Source organism: Neophocaena asiaeorientalis, unplaced genomic scaffold, assembly GCF_003031525.2.
Source record: "Neophocaena asiaeorientalis asiaeorientalis breed wild unplaced genomic scaffold, Neophocaena_asiaeorientalis_V1.1 scaffold118, whole genome shotgun sequence".
In the NCBI taxonomy this organism is placed as follows: Eukaryota; Metazoa; Chordata; class Mammalia; order Artiodactyla; family Phocoenidae; genus Neophocaena; species Neophocaena asiaeorientalis.
The window spans coordinates 8,554,499-8,573,932 of record NW_020175528.1 but is presented as its reverse complement, the minus strand read 5'-3'; the positions used below and the strand labels follow the sequence as shown (position 1 = coordinate 8,573,932).

Sequence of the window (19,434 nt, the reverse complement as noted above, 5' to 3'; positions counted from 1 at the left end):
ATGGTGAAAGTCTGGTTCTGGAGAAAGTGAAGGTTCTCATTTCCTTCCCGTGACCCACTGTATATCACCTTTCAAAATACTCAAAATAATACTTTGTGCTGGGTTCTAACTTAACTTGGTTAAACTTTCACCTAAGGCTATTTGTTGAGATACTGTTGAGAGTAAATAAAAGCAAAAAGAAATAACATAGGACTTAAGTGAAAAAGAGAGGACCTATTCAGGTGATGTGGAAACCACATTTAGGGATAAGCAAAGATTGACTTTCTAGTGAAAGGCACGGGAAGAATTAACTGGCTTATTCCAAACAGAGGGCAGTTCTTTAGGAAGTATGCTTGAGGATATACTTGACAATAACTTCGACAGCTAGCATGGTCTCTTTACAAGTTGACTTTATCTGAGATTCTGGAAGGAGAAAACCAAATTTGCCTTTATCTCGGAGCTCAAAGGCAAATGTGTGTTTGATGCCCAGGTTGTAAGCCCAGTCTAAAGAAGAAGCTGATGTCGGGTCTGCAAAACATAAGGAATAAATATTTAATTAGAAACAAATGTTAATGTTTTTCTTGAAATGGAAATTTACTGGTGTAAAATTAGCAATAAAAATAATTTCATGTACAGTTAATTGCAGTAAGGAATGGGGGTAGTGGTCTGCATAGTATAGTGTCGAGTAAAAAATAATCATGGCTTTGGAATCCATCACACGTTTTAAATATGTGCTGCATTTTCAAAATTACATTTTGCTTGGATCATTTTGAGTCTAAATTGAGTTTGTCTTCTGGGTGCACATTGTCGTAGATGGAGGTGGTCTGAGTAAGTGCAAGCAGTTGAGGAGACCAGCTGAGGAGGGGTCACTGGTCACTGAAAACCACCAAGGAAAACTACACATACAAGCTATGCAAAGTTACATTCTTTCTAGTAGTTCAGGTCTCTTTCCATTCATGTTGCTAGGATAAACTATTTTATAGTTAAAAGACCAAGAAAGTTTAAATCAATTATTTTAAGGATATATTTAATCCCCTAATCCAACTTTTCCATGTCAATTTTTGTGAAATTTTACTAAGAATGTTATTTGTTAAAAAGACTGAGAATATAAACATGTAGAGGTTATATACATATAAGGTTTATACAACATACCTTACATACAGTGTATGTACATACTGTAAAAGCATTTATGTATATTTTGATTTACATAATTGAAAAGCTAATTTTTTGTACATAAAATTATGTTTTAGGAAAAGTAATGAGTTTGATACAAACATTTTAGATTTGAAAGATAAAAATTCAAAGCTGTGATGAAGAAAGAGAGAAGGAATATTTTGGTAGAGAGAGACAGGGTTGGCTTTCAAATTATTCAACAAATATTTATTAAAACCTTTCATATGTGCAGTGCACTTTACTTGGCACTGTGGAGGGTGGGTGGTGCAAGGGTACAAAGATGAAGAAGATGCTACTGGTGTCTTTGGAACTTACAGTTGGGAGAGAAGTCAACTATGCAAATCAACAGAGATAGGGCAGATTATAAAAGTACCATAGGAAAGGTACAGTATCTTGTGAAGATTTAAAGGAAGAAAGCAATTATGCTTGGTGAAGAGGATGGCATTTCATGCTCAATACCTGCTCAAATACCACCTTCATGATGGAGGTTGTATTTGGGGAGAGCCTTGAAGAAAGGCTAGTGTTTTTCCAGATGGAGATTGAAGAAAAGCATTCTGGCCAGTGAACTACAAGGATGGAAAGCATGGAGGCATTTTTAGGGACCAGTGAGATATAGTTGGACTGGAAAATGGGGCAGTAAGAGTTTGTGGGCAAAGCTCAGAAAACCTACTAAAAAATGAAAGATGTTTTGTTTGGCAGCACAGGAGAGAGACCAGTTAGGAGGTATTGTGAAGTGAAAGCCTGAACTAGTGTAGAGTCACCACACTGGGGAGAGAATAGGTGGGACTCTGTGTAAGAAACGTTGGAATGGAAGAGTCACAGAATTTGATGAAAATGATTGAGATTTCAATCTGGGAAAAAATTTCAATCTTGGAAAAAATCCACATGTTATTAACAGAAACAGGAACTCAGAGAGAGTAGTGATGGGGAAAAGAAAGGGTAAAGGAAGGAAGAAAAAAGATGTTTAGCATCATTCAGGCAGGGGATGGGTGCTTCCTGCTAGGGATCTGGGGACTGGCGGCAGAACATTGCAGAGCTGTTTGGGCTGGAGCAGTCAGATGAGTACGGTCAGATGTCCAGCCTTGGCAGAATGGAAGAGTCATGTCCAGCCCTGGGATAGAAGGCAGGGGGGACTCCATGGGCGGGGCTTGTGCAGGGTCCTTGAGGCAATAGTTGGTCTCTGTGTGCCTCTTCCCCTTAGTCCTGTGCACAACAGCTACCAAATACATAGTGTTTGACGCAGAAGGATATGTGAAGCCTGGGTCCTGCATCGAAACGTGAGTTTGGAGGGTGGGGAGGCTGGTGAAAGCCAGGGGTCGCTGCCACCTTTCTCTGATTTGCTGCGCCATGGAGGAAGGAGCCTGGGAAAATGGATTTGAAAATTATTGGCTGAAGCATCATAGGTGAAACTGCCTTGCACACATTCAGGATTATTATGTCTTCTTGGTGGATTGATCCTTTTATCATTAACGTTCCTGTTTGTTTCTGGTAAATTCCATTGTTCTGAAATTTACTTTATCTGATGTTTAATATAGCCACTCCTACTTTGATTAATGTTTGCATGGTGTATCTTTTTCCCAGCCTTTCAATTTCAACCTGTGTTATATATGAAGTGAGTTTCTTGTAGCCAGTGTATTGTTGAATCATATTTTTCTTAATCCACTCTGCCAATATCTGTCTTTTAATTAATATATTTAGGTAAATTATTGATATACCTTAAATCTGCCATCTTACTATTTGATTTTTGTTTGTTCCCTCTGTTTTTCATTCCTCCATTTCTCTTTTATTGCCTTATTGTTGATTACATGAACATTTTTAGGATTCCATTTTGATTTATTTATAATAATGTTTTTGAGTATATCAGTTTGTTTAGTTTTCTTAGTGGTTGCTCTATGTATTATAATATACATACATGATTTATCACAGTCTACTGGTATCAGTGTTTTATCATGTCAAGTAAGATATAGAAATCTTACTTGCATTTAGATCGGCATGTGGGATCTTCCCGGACCGGGGCACGAATCCGTGTGTCTTGAATCGGCAGGCGGACTCTCAACCACTGTGCCACGAGGGAAGCCCCCCCTTCCCACTTTTAAAATACAGTTGTTTTGATTACTTCGCTACATATATTAAACATCACATCAGACGGAATTATACTTTTTGATTCAATCATCATGAGGAGAAAGATAGTCTATTTATCCTTCATTCATCCACCCATCCATTCATTATTCATTCATTCATTACCTAATCTATTGTTTTTCCTTCCTTTCCACAGTTTCAAGCCTCTGTTACCATGTCTTTCTTATTTGGAGAGCTTTCCTTATCCATCTTTAAATGGTAGGTCTGTAGGTGACAGATTCTCTTAGTTTTCCTTTGTCTGAGAATATCTTTATTTCCTCTTCATTTCTGAAGGATATTTTTTGCTGAATGTAAAATTAATCATTGATAGTTCTTTTAGCACTTGAAAAATATTATCCCTTCCTTTTGGCCTTCCACGTTTTCAAATGAGAAATCTGCTGTCATTTGAATTGTTTTGCCCCTTCTAGATTGTTTCTCTCTCGTTGCTTTCAAGAGTTTTTACTTTGTCTTTAGTTTTCAGAACTTTAATTATGGTGTGGCTTGATGTGAGTTTCTTTGAACTTATTCTGTTTGTGGTTCACTTGGTTTCTTGAATATGTTGGTTTATGTCTTTAAGAAATTTGGGAAATTTCAGTCTTTATTTCTTCAAATTTTTTTCCAGCACTATTCTCTTTCTCCTCTCCTTCTGAGACTTTGATGATATGAATGTTTGATCATTTGTTATTATGCCACAGGTCCCTTAGGCTTTGTTTATATATTTTTTCAATTTGTTTTCTCTCTTCAGACTGGATAAGTTCTATTGTTCTATCTTCAAGTTAACTGATTCTTCCCTCCATCATATTCATTCTGCTATTGGTCCTCTCCAGTGAGTTTTTAAAATTTAAGTACTGTGTTTTTCAGTTCTATAATTTCCATTTGCTTCCTTTTGATACCTTGCATTTCTTTCTTTTTAAATTGGAAAATGGAAATTGAGAATGTAGAATGGAAATTGAGAGCTATGAAAAACTCCACCATTTTTTTTTTTTTTTTGTGGTAAGTGGGCCTCTCACTTTTGTGGCCTCTCCCGTTGCGGAGCACAGGCTCCGGACGCGCAGTCTCAGCAGCCATGGCTCACGGGCCCAGCCACTCCGCGGCATGTGGGATCTTCCCAAACCGGGGCACGAACCCGTGTCCCCTGCATCGGCAGGCGGACTCTCAACCACTGCGCCACCAGGGAAGCCCAATCCCTTGCATTTCTTTGATGAGATTTTCTGTGTTATCATTTGTTTCAAGGCTATCTGTAATTGCTTTTTGAAGCATTTTTATGATGACGATTTTGGAATTCTTGTCAGATAATTCCAACACCTAAATCATCTCAGTGTTGGCATCTGTCAGTGTCTTTTCTCATTCGAGCTGTGCCTTTCTTTACTTTTGGCATAAGTGATTTTTGATTGTTTCCTAGACACTTTGGCTATTATGTTAAATCTTAAATTTTAACGGAAATCTACTTTAGCAGGCAGTCACCCTGTTTAGGTTTAGCATGCAGGCCCTGGTCTTCTTTAGTGACTTCTGGTTCCAGTGTCAATGTAGTTTTCAGAGCCTTTGCATTGCTGTTTTCGTCTAGTTGGTTCCCGTGGTGCTGCTGGGCTCCCACTGATCCCTGCAGGTAACCGCTGTATGGGTGAAAGGTGATTTCCTAGCTGGGCCACCCCAGTGCCTCTAGGTGGCAAATGCAGGCTCCAGCCTGTGAGGATAGTGAGTACTTCCCTGATGAGGAAAGAAGCAGAAGGAAGAGGAGGGGCCCGAAGAGACAACCTTGTGGAATATCTGCGTGATACCTATTTTTGGGAAAATATCTGCTTTTAGAGGCAGTCAGCAGAGACGAAGTGGAAAAGAAGGAGGAGGAGGCAAACCAGGTGAGTCTGGTGTCAAGGAAGCCAAGGGAATGGCAAGAAGAAGGTATATCGACAAGGGCCAATGTTGCAGGGAGTTTGTGGAGCATGTGAGCTGAGATAAATATTCTGGCTTCAGTGATCAAGATGGCTGCCATTTTTAGCAAGAGTTGAGTTTAAGTTCATTAGTAAAAAAGAACATAAGAGGTCTGTAGCAGTGGAGGTAGGATAAATAGGAATTGTGTCTTGCATGATGGCTTAAAGTGTGCTAGACATTTCAATAAATGTGGCCAGTTTCTAGCTGTACCAGCCCTCCATTTGCAGTTAAGTAAACTGCTGTAATTTCAAAGAGTTAAAGAATATTGATATTTCATTTTGAAAAATTTACTTTGTGAGAAATTTCTCATTAAGATTAATAGTGGTGATTGAGAATTTATGTAATTTGTGATTTTTCATAATTGATGTTATTGAGTGTAATACATTTTCTTTTATGATACCACTTTCTATATCTTTAGAACCTTAAATTTGCAAACAAAAACTATATTAAGACATAAAATAAATACAACATTGAAAGACTTTTACTTGTAAGAATATATTATTAAACAACTTAATTTGTTGAACATGCTGCTTAGCCTTTTGTTTATCTCCATCTATACCCACTAAAATATGTGTATATATTTATAGAATGTAATAACAATCACTTGCTAAATACCAGGCACCCTTCTAAGTGCTTTATGTACGCTAACTCATTTCGTTAATTCTTATCACAACCTTATGATTTAAGTACCAATTGCCGTTTTACAGAAGAGCAAATCTTGGCACAGAGAGATGAAGCAATTTACTCAAAGACAACATAGCTAGATGTGTAAAATAGATAGGTGACAAGGATATACTGTATAGCACAGGGAATTGTAGCCATTATCTTATAATAGCCTAAAATAAACTATAATCTGCAAAAATACCGAATCACTATGTTGTACACCTGAAACTAATATAATATTGTAAATCAACTACACATCAATTAAAAAATAAAGATACATAGCTAGTAAGTGGTTGAGTCAGGAATCAAACTCAAGCTGCATGTCTTCAGAGTTTGCGTGACTAACCATTGTACTGTATTACCTACCATATATGTCAATCTATAGTCCTGTCAATAAAAAGTCTTAATTGAGTTCTACAAGATAATTTTTTTTGTTGTTAACATTTTCTTAAAATGTTGACAATGAGAAAAAAATTTCCTACTCCTTTCAAGGCACATTAAGTGCAAGGAACTGACTGTAATACAGTCAAAACAAGTCAAGATAAAACCGAACTGAGCTAACACTCTTGTTTCATCCCAAAGAAATCCACGTAAAGTGACACTGGTGACTTAACTTCTGTGTTTTTAAAAAAATATTATTGATAGGCATTGAACATAATAACACACACTTTTATGTCAACAAGAGTGGAAATTCTATTTGAAGCAAGAGCTGAAGCTAGAGATGCATGGGCATGAACTGAAATATTTACTTTGCACTTCTGTTGCCCTTAGTATAATTTCAGCTTGAATGTCTTAGGGGATAGATAGTGGGTGTTGAGCTACAAATTCGGGGTCTTGATTTTCTCCTTTTCAAAATGTAGAGTAGTAAAGAGTATAGAAAACAGTACAGAGTTGAGAAACAAGAGCAGCTCTAGCGATTTTGATGCGTGGGGAAGGCAACAAGAGAGGCACTTTGAAATTAACTTTTTTTTTTTTTTTTACAGTTTATTGAAGAGGCTGTCCTTTCTCCACTGTACATTCCTGCCTCCTTTATCAAAGATAAGGTGACCATATGTGCGTGGGTTTATCTCTGGGCTTTCTGTCCTGTTCCATTGATCTATCTTTCTGTTTTTGTGCCAGTACCATACTGTCTTGATTACTGTAGCTTTGTAGTATAGTCTGAAGTCAGGGAGCCTAATTCCTCCAGCTCCATGACTCATAGATGGATGATATTAATGATACAAGCTACTTGATTCCTATCAATTCAGTGAACTGTTCTTGCTAACTGGGAACTTTCTTCAATTATTTCTAAGATGGTAAAGGATTGGCTATGTGTCAATATGCAAATATAAGTATTTCACAATCTTTCAATATCAATTTTTGTGCCATCTAAATATTGCTGCTTCGTGGCAAAATAGTTGGTATACAATTTGACTGTGGTCTGGAATGCTGATTTTTGACCCTATACTGCCCCTAAGTGGTGAAATCTTTCTGTATCTCAATTTCATAGTCTGTAAATGAGGGATTTAGCTTATATCAGTGGTTCTCAACCCTCGTTTCATCTTAGAATCACTTTGACCACTTAAAAAAATTCAAGTGCCTGGGCCCCACCAGGGACTAATGGAATCTGAATCTCCGGGTATAAGACCTGATCATCTGCATATTTTAAAAGCTCCTCAGATAATGCTAATTGGAAGTCAGGCTTGAGAACCATGAATTAGATAATTTCCTAGGTTTCCTCCTGGGTTCAAGTTTTATGGTTTTAACTTATTTTTAATTTGGTTCAAAGTGCAAACATATTTTTCTGGAGGTCAGAGATCTCTCCACAATTTGGGTTTTAAAAATGCTCCCTCAGTCCTTTTCTTCTGTCTCCATCAAATCAAAGAGAGAAAAATACTGGTAAATGTTAGATGCGTCCCCCAAATCCTGGAACTTGTTAAATGACAATTAGGATATTGGAATGACTAAACTTTAATTGTGGGGTGCTCCTATTTTCTTTTCTTACCAAGTGCTTTGTTACTGCCTGCTTCTTATGAATGTTTGATTAACATTTAATCAGGTGCTTTATTAAAGCAGTCACTCCTAAAAGTTTTGAACATCTATCAAGCTGTTGTAGCCCCATGTGGAAGAGGCAATTCTTTCTAAATCTGAATTGCTTAAAAAAACTTATAATAAAATAAAAGAGTTAAAAATACTACTACACAGTTGTATAGAATAGTAATTCCTCTTTATCCTCCCATATTGAAAGTGACACATGATAGCATGGAACTATGTTATCTTTAGTGATCTCCTGCTCCCAGTTAGAATGTAACTCTTTGAAAGTAGTCATTGTGTCTTCACTCCTTTCACCTATCTCTCAAAGCTCCAAGTGCTGGGCTATTAGGTGGGTGCTCCATAAATTCTTGCTTATTAAATGATTGTGATTCAGTGCAAATGCATAGCTCTAATATGCTCATAATTTGCATGTATATGCAAATATACATCATGTATATACATGTGCACGTGTGTGTGTGTGTGTGTGTATATATATATATATATATATATTTATATATATATAGAAAGTGAGAGTAATAATCCTTTGATGCCCTAGCTGCCATTTGCAAAGTTTTCTCCTGTTTGGAACCCTTTGTTCTTTGCTGCCAAGAAAATCTGTGTGTTTTTCCTCCTTACGATGTAGAAATTCCTCTTACATCATATCTGGGTGGCTTATCTGGCCCTGCTATTTCTCAGTATCCACTAAATAGGCCGCCATTTTAAACTGTTGTCCTAGTCTGTCCTTTGGTCCTTTACTTTGCTTACTTTTGTCCACTTATGTAGCTGGGTATATCACCTGTTTTGAAATCTTGTTGTCATCCACTTGTATGTGGAATGAATCCCTGGCCTGGCTATGTTGCAGCAGATCTATCTGGATGCTGGTGATCGGCTGTCACTGTACTTTCTCTTCTGCCCTTTAAAGCACACAACTGGTTGATATGTGATTGCTGATGAATGTTCTCTACGAATGGATTTTTTTTTTTTTTTTGTTTACGGGGGCCTCCCCCTCCGTGGCGCTAAATATCTCTCCTTTACCGTCTTCATTATTATTATTATTATTTTTGTGTGTGCTACGCGGGCCTCTCACTGCTGTGGCCTCTCCCATTGCGGAGCACAGGCTCCAGGCGCGCAGGCTCAGCGGCCATGGCTCACGGGCCCAGCCGCTCCGCGGCACGTGGGATCTTCCCGCACTGGGGCACGAACCTGTGTCCCCTGCATCGGCAGGCGGACTCCCAACTACTGTACCACCAGGGAAGCCCACTTGTCTGTTTTTTTAAGTCATTTTTCTAATACACCAAAGGAACCTCCAGTAAGTAGGCTCTAGAAGTTGTTTGTGATGACTAAAGCATTTTCAAATTCCATAGCAATTGTTGAGGGTGTAGACTTCTAGTTACAGTTTATTTTTTCAGCTTGGATTAGGGAAGTGGTTTATGAGGTATGGCCAGGTAGAGTTATTGAGTGGAATCCACAGATGCACATATTTATTTTTTCAATCCACACATTCTAAAAGTATCATGGAAATAATCAGTTGTATTTGGTGGTGGTGAGTTGTTCCATGAAATGTTTAAAAGTTAAACAGCAGTCTTCATGCTAAAAATGTTGGATATCTTGGCTCTAGAGAGTGATACAGGCTAAATCAAGTCTAATTTTGTGGTGGTTTCAATCTACATTCACACCTTTTTGACAAGTCAGGACACCATTTTCTTTGGCCAAGTTTATGAGAATTAATTCTGTTATTGTTCCCTGCCCCGTACTAGATATTGTATGATCTGAGAGGAGATCTGAAGTGTAATCCTTGCTTTTGAGGAATTAAATTTTGTTAGGAAGTTAAGGTTTTGTGAGCAGTTTCATTGGAATTTCCTGTAAAGTTTGGCACTAAGAACTTAAACTTGGAAACAGTTTGGAGAAAAGGCGAGTTTTACTAAAGAATTTCCAAACTAAGATCAGTGGGATCTGAGGAGAAACAGTCTCACTTCCCAGGGTCTGAATTAATGGTCTTTGGTGAAAACTAAATGAATTTATTTCTATTGCTTGAAAACAGAAATCCCTAGTTATTTTAGCTGCAAAAACCAAATGGGAAAGCAGTATGCGCAATGGTCAAGATCACGGACTCGGTTTTGTTAAAACCTGGGACTGAATCCCAGTTAAGCTAGTTGCAAGTACTGCACACCTCATCGAACATTGTGAGGAGTAACTGAGATTGTGAAAATCAAGGGCTGAGCACAGTGCCTGACTTGTAAGAAAATATGTCAATAATTAAAAAATGCAAAGACAAAGAAAGTTTAAAAATAGTGAAGATTAAGAAGTGGTGCTCAGACACTAAAGCAAAAGCAGCAGAACTAGGACCTTGTGACCTCCTTTCTTAATCCACCATATAGATTTCGGTTGAACACAGTAGGAAGGGGCTGGTGAGAGGGACAGGAGACTGGCTTTACACGAGCAGAGTGGCTGAAACTGTGGGCCTACCCGTTTTACCCCTAGGAGCTAGGGAAAAGACTGTGCTTGCATAGGGACAAGGCCAAGGAAGAAAGAGTCCAGTCAGAGTTAAATGGTTAAAAAAAAAAGAATTGACTCTGCCCCAGTTAATTCTTGTTAGTTCCTGTGAGGATAAAATGGTGGTGGTAGTGGTGGTAGAGAATAGGATGATGAAATAATTAAACTGTAAATTTGTCTTGATGTAATTACTTCTATCGACCTTGTAGCCTTGTAAAAGTTCAGTATAATTTGTTTCTAGAAAAATCTTATCCCCCCCAAAAGGGTGGAATCTGTCTCCTAGATTCACGTATAATTCAGAATCTCCTGTTAAAATCAAAGTTTAAATTAGCAGTTCCAAGATGTTCTAATCCTAACTTACAAATTGTATAACTTTCTTTAATGTCTCTAAAAGAGAATTAGGGGAAGTGACACAATAAATAATAGGAAAAGTGTACAAATGGTCGATGCTGTTGGACCACAGGTGTGGAGTGGGTTCATACTGAGTTGATAGGACATCAGTGCCAATCTTTGCAACTTTGACCTGGAGAGAAAGGGAAGTAGGAGTGGGATAACTGGATACCATGTGAATGCCGTTAATTCACTGGAGATTAAAAAAAGTCGATTTTACTGGTTATTTGTCATTTGAAGATCAAAATAAAATAAATGATTGAGTGAGAAGTTTATTTTCAGTAAGATATACATATTGTCATCGTGAGGCCTTCTAAACGTGAAATCAGTTATGTACAGTAATATCATAGCTCGTGTTTCTATCCTTTCTTCATACTCACTCTTCTTTCCTCTCTCCCTCCCTCCTTGTCTTCCTTTTGACTTCTGACCTTCCTTCTAAAAAAACATATTCTTTCTTTTTCCTCTCAGATTTTTTTTTGGCTTCAGATATTTGTCTCTCTCAAAGTCAGTTTCTCCCATGTTCCTCCTTCCTCGGTCTTCATAGGTTCCGTACCACCATATGTCTTTCTCCACATATGATTTTAGTATGCCAAGGGAAGAAAGGTGCTTGACTCCTTTTTAAAGTACTTCGGTTTAAACTAGAGTTTTTCTTCTTGAGTGGCAGCTTATGACCTTTAATACACAATAGTGTTTTGTGCTATGGGAATGATTATTGGAATTCATTTTAATGGAGTATAGTCACTAACGTTTTTGTACTCTAGTGAAGATTTTGTTTAGTCTACATGTATAATGTATATAACCAAAAAGTAAGTTTTTTTCTTAATCAATTTCGTTGCTGTGTAAGAGCACTTAACTTTACTCAGAATGGTTTGTTTTGTATATTTGTATTTTTTTAATCCATAATACCGTTTTCCTAAGGGTAGATTGAATTGCATTGCTGTACCTTTGCATAAATTAATAAAACTCATGGGTTCAGATTCTCAACTAGATTGATTAAATAAATGGCTCTTTGGGCCACATATTGCTTGTATATTTGTTGTATATAAACAGAAGGTTTTAATGACTGGTTCAAATCTTTGCTCCCACGCAGAATTGAATGCTGAAAACAATTGACTCAAGTCAGAAAGGCAATTGTAACCTCTAAAAAATTAAAAAAAAATTTTGTGAGGCAGTATTTGAATCACAGCTTTTATTTTTTCTAGAGCAATTAAAGATATTTATCCCTCATACGCAGAATTTTTTTTTTTAAAGCTAACATGATCAAATAGTTTTCACAGAAAGGAAAAGAATGCTTAGTGGATCATAGTTTTGGAGAGAGTATGTTTTTAGCGCAGAAGCTTCACAATCATTCAAAATTTCTTTCCTTGGTTAATAAAAGAATGAATGTAATTTCTAAGTTGATCAGGAGGATAAAAATACAATTGCTCTCCTTAAATCTGGTGTCTCGGTGACAGGAATAGCAGATGTTTTTGCTATTGTCTTAGGCTTTTGCTGTGTATGGTTTTATGTTATGATCCATGGTAAATGTTTAACTAGGCAACATCTGTGTAGTAATGGAATTCTACTCTGGTAGCCTAGACCTTTCTTCGTACTGGCTTTATCTTAGAATCATATCAAAAGATTCTATTACCTATGTACTTTTATCACATGAAAAAATTAACCTAAGGCTATGGTTTTAACTCTAAGGTAGACTTCATTAGTTCTCTTCTTTGGTATTCAAATGTGAAATTTTTTCAAGATAACCCAAGTTGTTAATGATGAACAGACTGAAAGTCAATGGTGGTGTCAGTGCATAAACCACAGCCTTTTCCTACATAACCAGTTCCTCGTGGTTAGGTGGCAGTTCTGATGTATATCCGTAGGGAAACAATAGCATCTGGGAGTAGGAATGGAAGGTAAGGTAAGCCTTGATTGATTTTCGGTGGCTTCGAATGAAGTCAGTGACAGCTTTGGTCTTTTTCTCAGACTCTGGTGCAGGGCCCCCATAGATCTCCCGACATGGGTCCTTGGTGTGAGGGAAAGCTGCAGAGGACATGGAGGGATGAGATCAGAATCTGCCCCCCATCAGTACAGCCCTTACTTCGTTTGATAGGGATTCACAAAATGTTTTTAACATTTTAGTCTCCCAGGTTTACAGGGCTGCCTCAGTGTCCCAGCAGACTAACTCTGTACGCATAACTCAAGAGTATAACAGAGTTAGCACACTTGAATATTCTTATTCTTAGCCTTGTTTATTTTCCCTCCGTTTCCCAGGGTCACAGGAATAATGCATCAGAAGCAGCCCAGGGCCTGGAGTCAGTTCCAATTCAGCCTCAGCTCTAACTCATTGGAGACTGCTGTACATTACCTTCTCTGAGCCTGAGTTTCTTTAACCTGTTTCAGTAGGCAGCTTTCACTTAGGGATATGTGCTGTTATCATATTCATTATGGTAGAATAGAATTAGATGCTGAGGTGGTATTTTCAACAAAGTTAGATGAATAAGAAATTTATGAGTTGGGATAGCGGCGATTTCTCTTTGAACGTATGTAATGATAGAGTAATAGTTGTGTTGCAGCTGTAGCATCATCTGATGTAGCAGGCCTCTGCTTATCATGGCTTTTTCCTGCAGCCTTTTCACTTTCTTTGCCCCAGATGTTTCTTTTCACTACACATCTGAAGAACTACCTATATGTTGCTTCTAACCACTGGTATTTCTCAAATTTTATCAGATCAGGAAGAGGAGGGACCTGAGGTCTCTGTTCAGATTATCAGAATTTCTGGATTGTGCCTGATTTTTAGCAAGCTAGATACATTGAGTAAGAGATTGTTTGATAAACAGCCCTACCTCCTACTTCCACCCATTCAGCAAAACATTCATAATACTTCTATGGTAGTGATGATTATCTTTCATTTTTTAGATTAGAAAATTAACACTTAGGGAATACCTATCTTTACTGAATAAGTAGGTAGTTTAACTAAATTCGGTGTCTAAACACTCTTTAGAGCTATTTCCCTTGAGATCTTGTCTGCTACTCACAGTTCCATGAGACATTAAAGTTCCTATTGAGGTCAGTTCCAATGCATTTGGAACGTTGGTTCTTGGAACGATTTTTTCTCCACATGCGGTCCTGCAGTATTGAATGATGAAAGTGTTTACACAAGCTCAGTTAGCATTTTTCAATTTGATCATTTCAGATTCTCCCTGCAGGTGTCTACAGCTTTATTTGAAATTTATCTAGTTAACCTGAGACCCATTATATAAAGAAAAAAAAAATTTTCTTACAACTTGTAATATTTTCAGAAATGTTTTTTATATTAACAGTTTAAGGCCTTGATAAAAAATTCAGCTAGTTTTAAAAACTGTTGATTAGTTCTGAGTATTAAAAAATGATCAGTTTTGTTCTGAAATTACCTATACGTTGAATTTTAGCTCCGTTACATCTTTCACCATTTATAGATTCAGATATAATACAGGCCAAATTGTGATTGTTGGAGCATAATTTTCAGAAAATAACTTTTTGTGATAGTTTCTGTCTGAAATCTCAAAATCAGTCTTATTTAGCAGCAGCAGGGTGTAAAGAGTTCTCTTAAAAGACAGATGTCTGTGGCACTCTTTTATTTATTTATTTTTAAAACATCTTTATTGGGGTATAATTGCTTTACAATGGTGTGTCAGTTTCTGCTTTATAACAAAGTGAATCAGTTATACATATACATACGTTCCCATATGTCTTCCCTCTTGCGTCTCCCTCCCTCCCACTTATTTATTTTTTGATACTATTATTCCACTGCAGATTCTGTCCCAGATTGATGGAATACAATGATTTTGTTTTGAAATCATTATGTTCAGAATGTCTCTAAATGCCTTTTACTCTTAGCTAGAAATACTTTTGCCATGTTGTATAATATACATTTCCTTTATAATTAGTGCTTTATTTCATTTTTCTGCATTACTAGCTTCAGCAGCGGAAATTTCACATTATTTTAAGAACTCCTGCGTAACCAGGAAATCATGCTTTCCTTAGTTGAAACTGAGTTTTTAAAAATATACTTTTCTGAACTGGAATTGATTAACCAAACCTTAAACTTAATGCATAACACTCAATGTGCATGAAAGTCGGTAAAGAATATATTACCTAAATGCAAACAAGAGACTACAGAGCAGGACCTGTCTCCATGACCAAATATATCCATCAACATTGAACACAGGAAGAACATAAAAATTCATGCGGTCCAGGAGTTTGGTCATAATTTTGTTTTTACCATAAGTGTTGGTTGCCTGTAGGGGTAGGAAAAAATTAAGCTATTGGTACAAAGTTTAGCTACCGTGTGGAAAGCTGTGGTTATAATTGTAATGACTACCACTCCTTAAGTCCATTTGCCCGTCACATGATTTCAAACGTATTTCCCCTAAACTGCATAAAGATAAATAACCCATATATATGACAGAAAAAAATGACACTTATTCAGACTAGTGAAATTAATTGAACTAAATATTCTTTGAAGGATCATTTAATTATCAAGACTTGTAGCATTCCAAATGTAGCATGCAAGATATGTTTTATGGAAAGAAGAGAGGCCACGTGAAAAATTAGCAATGCAACTTGTTTTAAATAGATTCTTTTCCTCACATCTTTCGGTAAATGTATATTGAATTTGTAAGCATAAGAATATGTAAATATTGGGGAGGATTCATGAATTAATTATAAGTAGGATTAAAGGAAAAACACCTTGTTAATAAAAAAATTAGAGCATTTAGATTGACCAATCAACTTGTTTTCTCACATCAGATGGAAATTTCTCTAATTATCTGGACTTTCTATGGCTACCTAAAATCTCTCATTATTCTTGGAAAATCTCTTCCAGGTATATCTGTACTGGAGCCAAGACATTTCTTGTAGCCCTATCTTGTGTGTTCCTTTATGGCTTATGTAAGCGAGCTTATTACTTAAGTAAGCTGAGCTCTCGGCCCTCAGCTGGAAGAACTAAAACAACTGCAGGGATAAAAGTTCTACTGGCAGATTCATTCCTAGTGAAAAGTATCCTTGCCCTGAAAGCAGTTGTGATGCCATATTCCAGCAGCATGATGTATGCAAAAGCTGGCAGAGAAGAGAAAGTTAAAAGATAGTAGGAGTCGGAATACAATAGAAATAGAGTGAGAAGAACAACAAGCTTATAAAGTGGATTTACTCTTTTTACAAAATGAGTCATTTTTCACTTGGAAAGGAAATTTAAGCATGAAAATTCCAAATGTGTGCATAGCCTTTTCAATATCTAAACAGGAGCTAATGTTCTGTGCTTTGAACTCACTGAAGAAAGGCCAAGTTTGTAGGTTGTAATATAAAGATAGTTTCAGATTTCCCATACTTAACTATAGGAAAAACCATATTGTAGCCAAAAGTTGTTTTTTTAGTTTTATAAACTGTCATCTGGAGTTCAAGAAGTTTAAAGGAAGGTGTCAATTTTATAAAAACCTCAATGATGAGTAAAATCCAGAGCATTTATTTCCTGACAGCACCAAATGTGGGCTCTTCTTGTTAAGAGGAACTGCACTCATTTGTAAAGGGGTGTTGCCACTCAGTGAAGTGATGGAGACTTGACAATCAAAGGAGAATTGTGTGACTGTTCCAATTGATTTACCTGATAGACAAACCACTGGCAGAATGCTGGGGAGATCCATTCTCGTGCATGAATGCCACAATCCATAAAAATAGCCTTTCTTCTTTCATCCTTTTCCCCAATCTTTTAAAAAATAAATTTGATATATTATTTTACATGAACTTACACACTGATCTCTTGTTGTCCAAATACTCATTCATAGTATCAGAGCAATTCTTTCACCTGTCTTCTGTTGAATGAGTAACTGTGTATGCACATATTTTTCTTAGGGAGGACCATGGCATGTATCCTTAAAATACATAATTCATAATCTGTTTCATAGTATAGTTTTCAAAAAATTTTCTTAGTGTCAGAGTTGCTTTTAGGGTTTAAAAAAATCACAATCTATTGTTATTTTATTGCTAACATCCTTTGGCCTGAGAAAAAGATTATAAAGTTGCTTCTGTTTCTGCCATTTCCTTTTGTTTTTCATACTTCATAAACATGATGTTTAGTCTGGAGTGGAAAAGATTTTGTAGTTGTGTTTGCAGTGGGGAGGAGGGTTAGTGGCTGCATATTTGAAGAACTGTCATTTTAGAGAATTTAGATTTGTTTTGAGTGATTGGAGAGCATGAATGGATGGGAAATCAGGGTAAGGAAGGGCTTCTCAGTTATTAAGGGGATGCTTTAGGGAGCAATGTCTTTGGAGGTACAAAAATCCAGTAGCAGCTGAATGGCAATTGTCAGCTCGGTCATAGAAGGGAATTCCCTATCAACACAGAGTTGAAATGCCTCACTTACTGTACTGGGATCCTATGATTATATGATTCTTTGGTTTATTTTCTTCCTGACATTTAGTCAACAGTTTCACTGAATTTTAATGGATGGAAAACTGTTTTATACACCAGGGACATCATAAACTCTTGTTATAAAGATATGGGATAAGAAACTTGTCTGGTTTTGTCCACTGTGTCTGTCAGGTGGTTTATTCAGGGACTTTCTTGGTTTTACGTAAAACCACCTGGCACTTCTATTCTTGAATGGATGTCTAGAGCTTATATGTTCTTCAAAGAAATAAGACTTTTTATTGTCTAAAAATTAGCTAGTTGTGTCACAAAGTAACTCTTACATTCATATTTTTCAATAATAGTAAGAATCTGTAGTTCTTAAATTACTTTTATCTTGAGAACATACAGTGGATTATCTTCAACAGTAGTTCCAATTTTAATACGAGAGACCATTTTAGGATGCTTATGTACCATTTTTTCAGTCCAAGCAACAGTCTTAAGAACAAAAACAATTTTGAGAGATTAGAATAAAAGAAAACTAAAAGACAACAAATGTTGAGGGTGACGTTTTTCTTTTTGGAAGTGCAGGCATTTTATACTATACCTTGTCCCAGTTATTGTATTTTGCATAGCTGTGCCTGCCTGGGATATCTTCTTTGACATCAAACTGTTTCTCAACCTCTTCTTGTACATCGTGAATCAAGATTCTGTTCGACAGGGGGAATGATAAAATACACATTTACTGGAGAAAGAAAAACAGTTATCTTTCATTTACAGAAATTTTCTCTTCCTTCATCTCTATCTTAGATCAATTTTACCTTGTTTCTTCTTTATTCTGTAACCATGTCTTTTAGATCTGTCATGTGTCTGGCTTCCAATCTTCCCATTTATCTAGAGTTGTGCTGTTCTTGCTGATTGACTGATTGAGTGTAGAGGAAGAACATAAATGAGGCATACTCTTAATTAGAGTTTATTTAGCACATGAGACCAAGTACTGCTCATGAATATTGATCCCCATTAACATCACTGACAAGCACATTATTATGCATATTATATCTAACTCACTGTATGCTTGGCTTTTGACCTAGGATGAATCTGGGATTTCTTTGAAAAAAATTATGACGACAAATTTGGAATCAGGTGGGGCATGTTGCACTAAAACTCACATGAAGTCTGAGAAGTTTGGAAGTTATATTCTGGGTTGTCTCTACAGACATAATTAAGTGTCTTAAGCTCTAAAGAGGGTATGTGGCTTTTGCTCCATCTGCATTAATAGAAGTAGAGGAACCAGGGAAAAGAGATTTTATGGTCTCAGGTTGATTTGTAGCATACGGCAGTATTAATTAGTCACAGGAAGCTTGTATCTAAGAATATTTTTAGACTTACACATATCAATTTAGCTCTTGTGATAACAGCAGCAAAAGAAAATCGTGTGAGACCTTTCCACAAATGCAGCTGCATGAAGACATCAGAATGGTAACAGATTGTTGCTGATAAAGACTAGAAATTAAGCCTAAGGCTGGAAATTAAGAACTGTGGCCAGATGTTATTTTCATGAGCCCTTCCACTAACCAGCAGCCAGGTTTAAGTAGATGCAACCAAATTACTTCCTCTCAGATATTATTATAGCCCTCCAAGATTTGTTTAATTTGTTAAAAATTCGTCCTAAATATAGGTGAAAGGATAAATAATTATCCCTGAGGAGTTAATGATAGAAATGGCTGTTTACTGAGTCTTTCTTATGTACCAGGCACTCTGTTCAGCATGTTATTTACATTTTTCCCTTAATCTTTACATCAACACTCTTAATTGGGTACCATTATAACTCCCATTTTTATAGAGGTTAGGTAGATTTCCAACATGGATATAACTAAAATACAGAAGTTGGGATTTGAACTTAGAGATGTATGACTTCAGTACTCTAGCTAAACCATATACAGCAGTGCCTCCATCACAAGGAGTGAAATCCCTGGGTATTGCTGTCAGATCTGTAGTCTTCTTAGTCTACTGAGGCTTGTGCAAGGTTTGCCCAGTTGACCAGCTCTCCAGGAAGCCTGAGTCCCAAGATCAGAGAGTTGGTAAGTTCAGAGAAGAGGCAAAATGAATCCTATGTTGACAATTTCAAGACTCCCTCCTCCTGCTGCTTTCAGAGAGTAAAAAAGAAGGAATGGAGATTGCTTTGGCAATATGTGGTCTTTTGTGGGTACATATAAATTTTAGGATTATTCGTTCTAGTTCTGTGAAAAATGTCATGGGTGTTTTGATAGGGATTACATTAAATCTGTAGGTTGATTTGAGTAGTATGGCCAT

At 36.8% G+C, this 19,434-nt stretch overlaps 1 protein-coding gene across 1 annotated transcript in view; it reads right to left on the bottom strand.

Annotated features, from left to right (window-relative positions):
• Window positions 1–319: 319 nt before the first annotated feature.
• CPA3 (carboxypeptidase A3) overlaps window positions 320–19,434 on the bottom strand; it is a 28,768-nt gene continuing 9,653 nt past the window's right edge. The window contains 9 exon segments of the mRNA XM_024769109.1: window positions 320–507; window positions 10,806–10,836; window positions 10,838–10,891; window positions 12,578–12,780; window positions 13,776–13,866; window positions 14,907–15,017; window positions 16,379–16,480; window positions 17,512–17,619; window positions 17,729–17,831. Coding sequence (XP_024624877.1) covers window positions 320–507; window positions 10,806–10,836; window positions 10,838–10,891; window positions 12,578–12,780; window positions 13,776–13,866; window positions 14,907–15,017; window positions 16,379–16,480; window positions 17,512–17,619; window positions 17,729–17,831 — 991 coding nt within the window.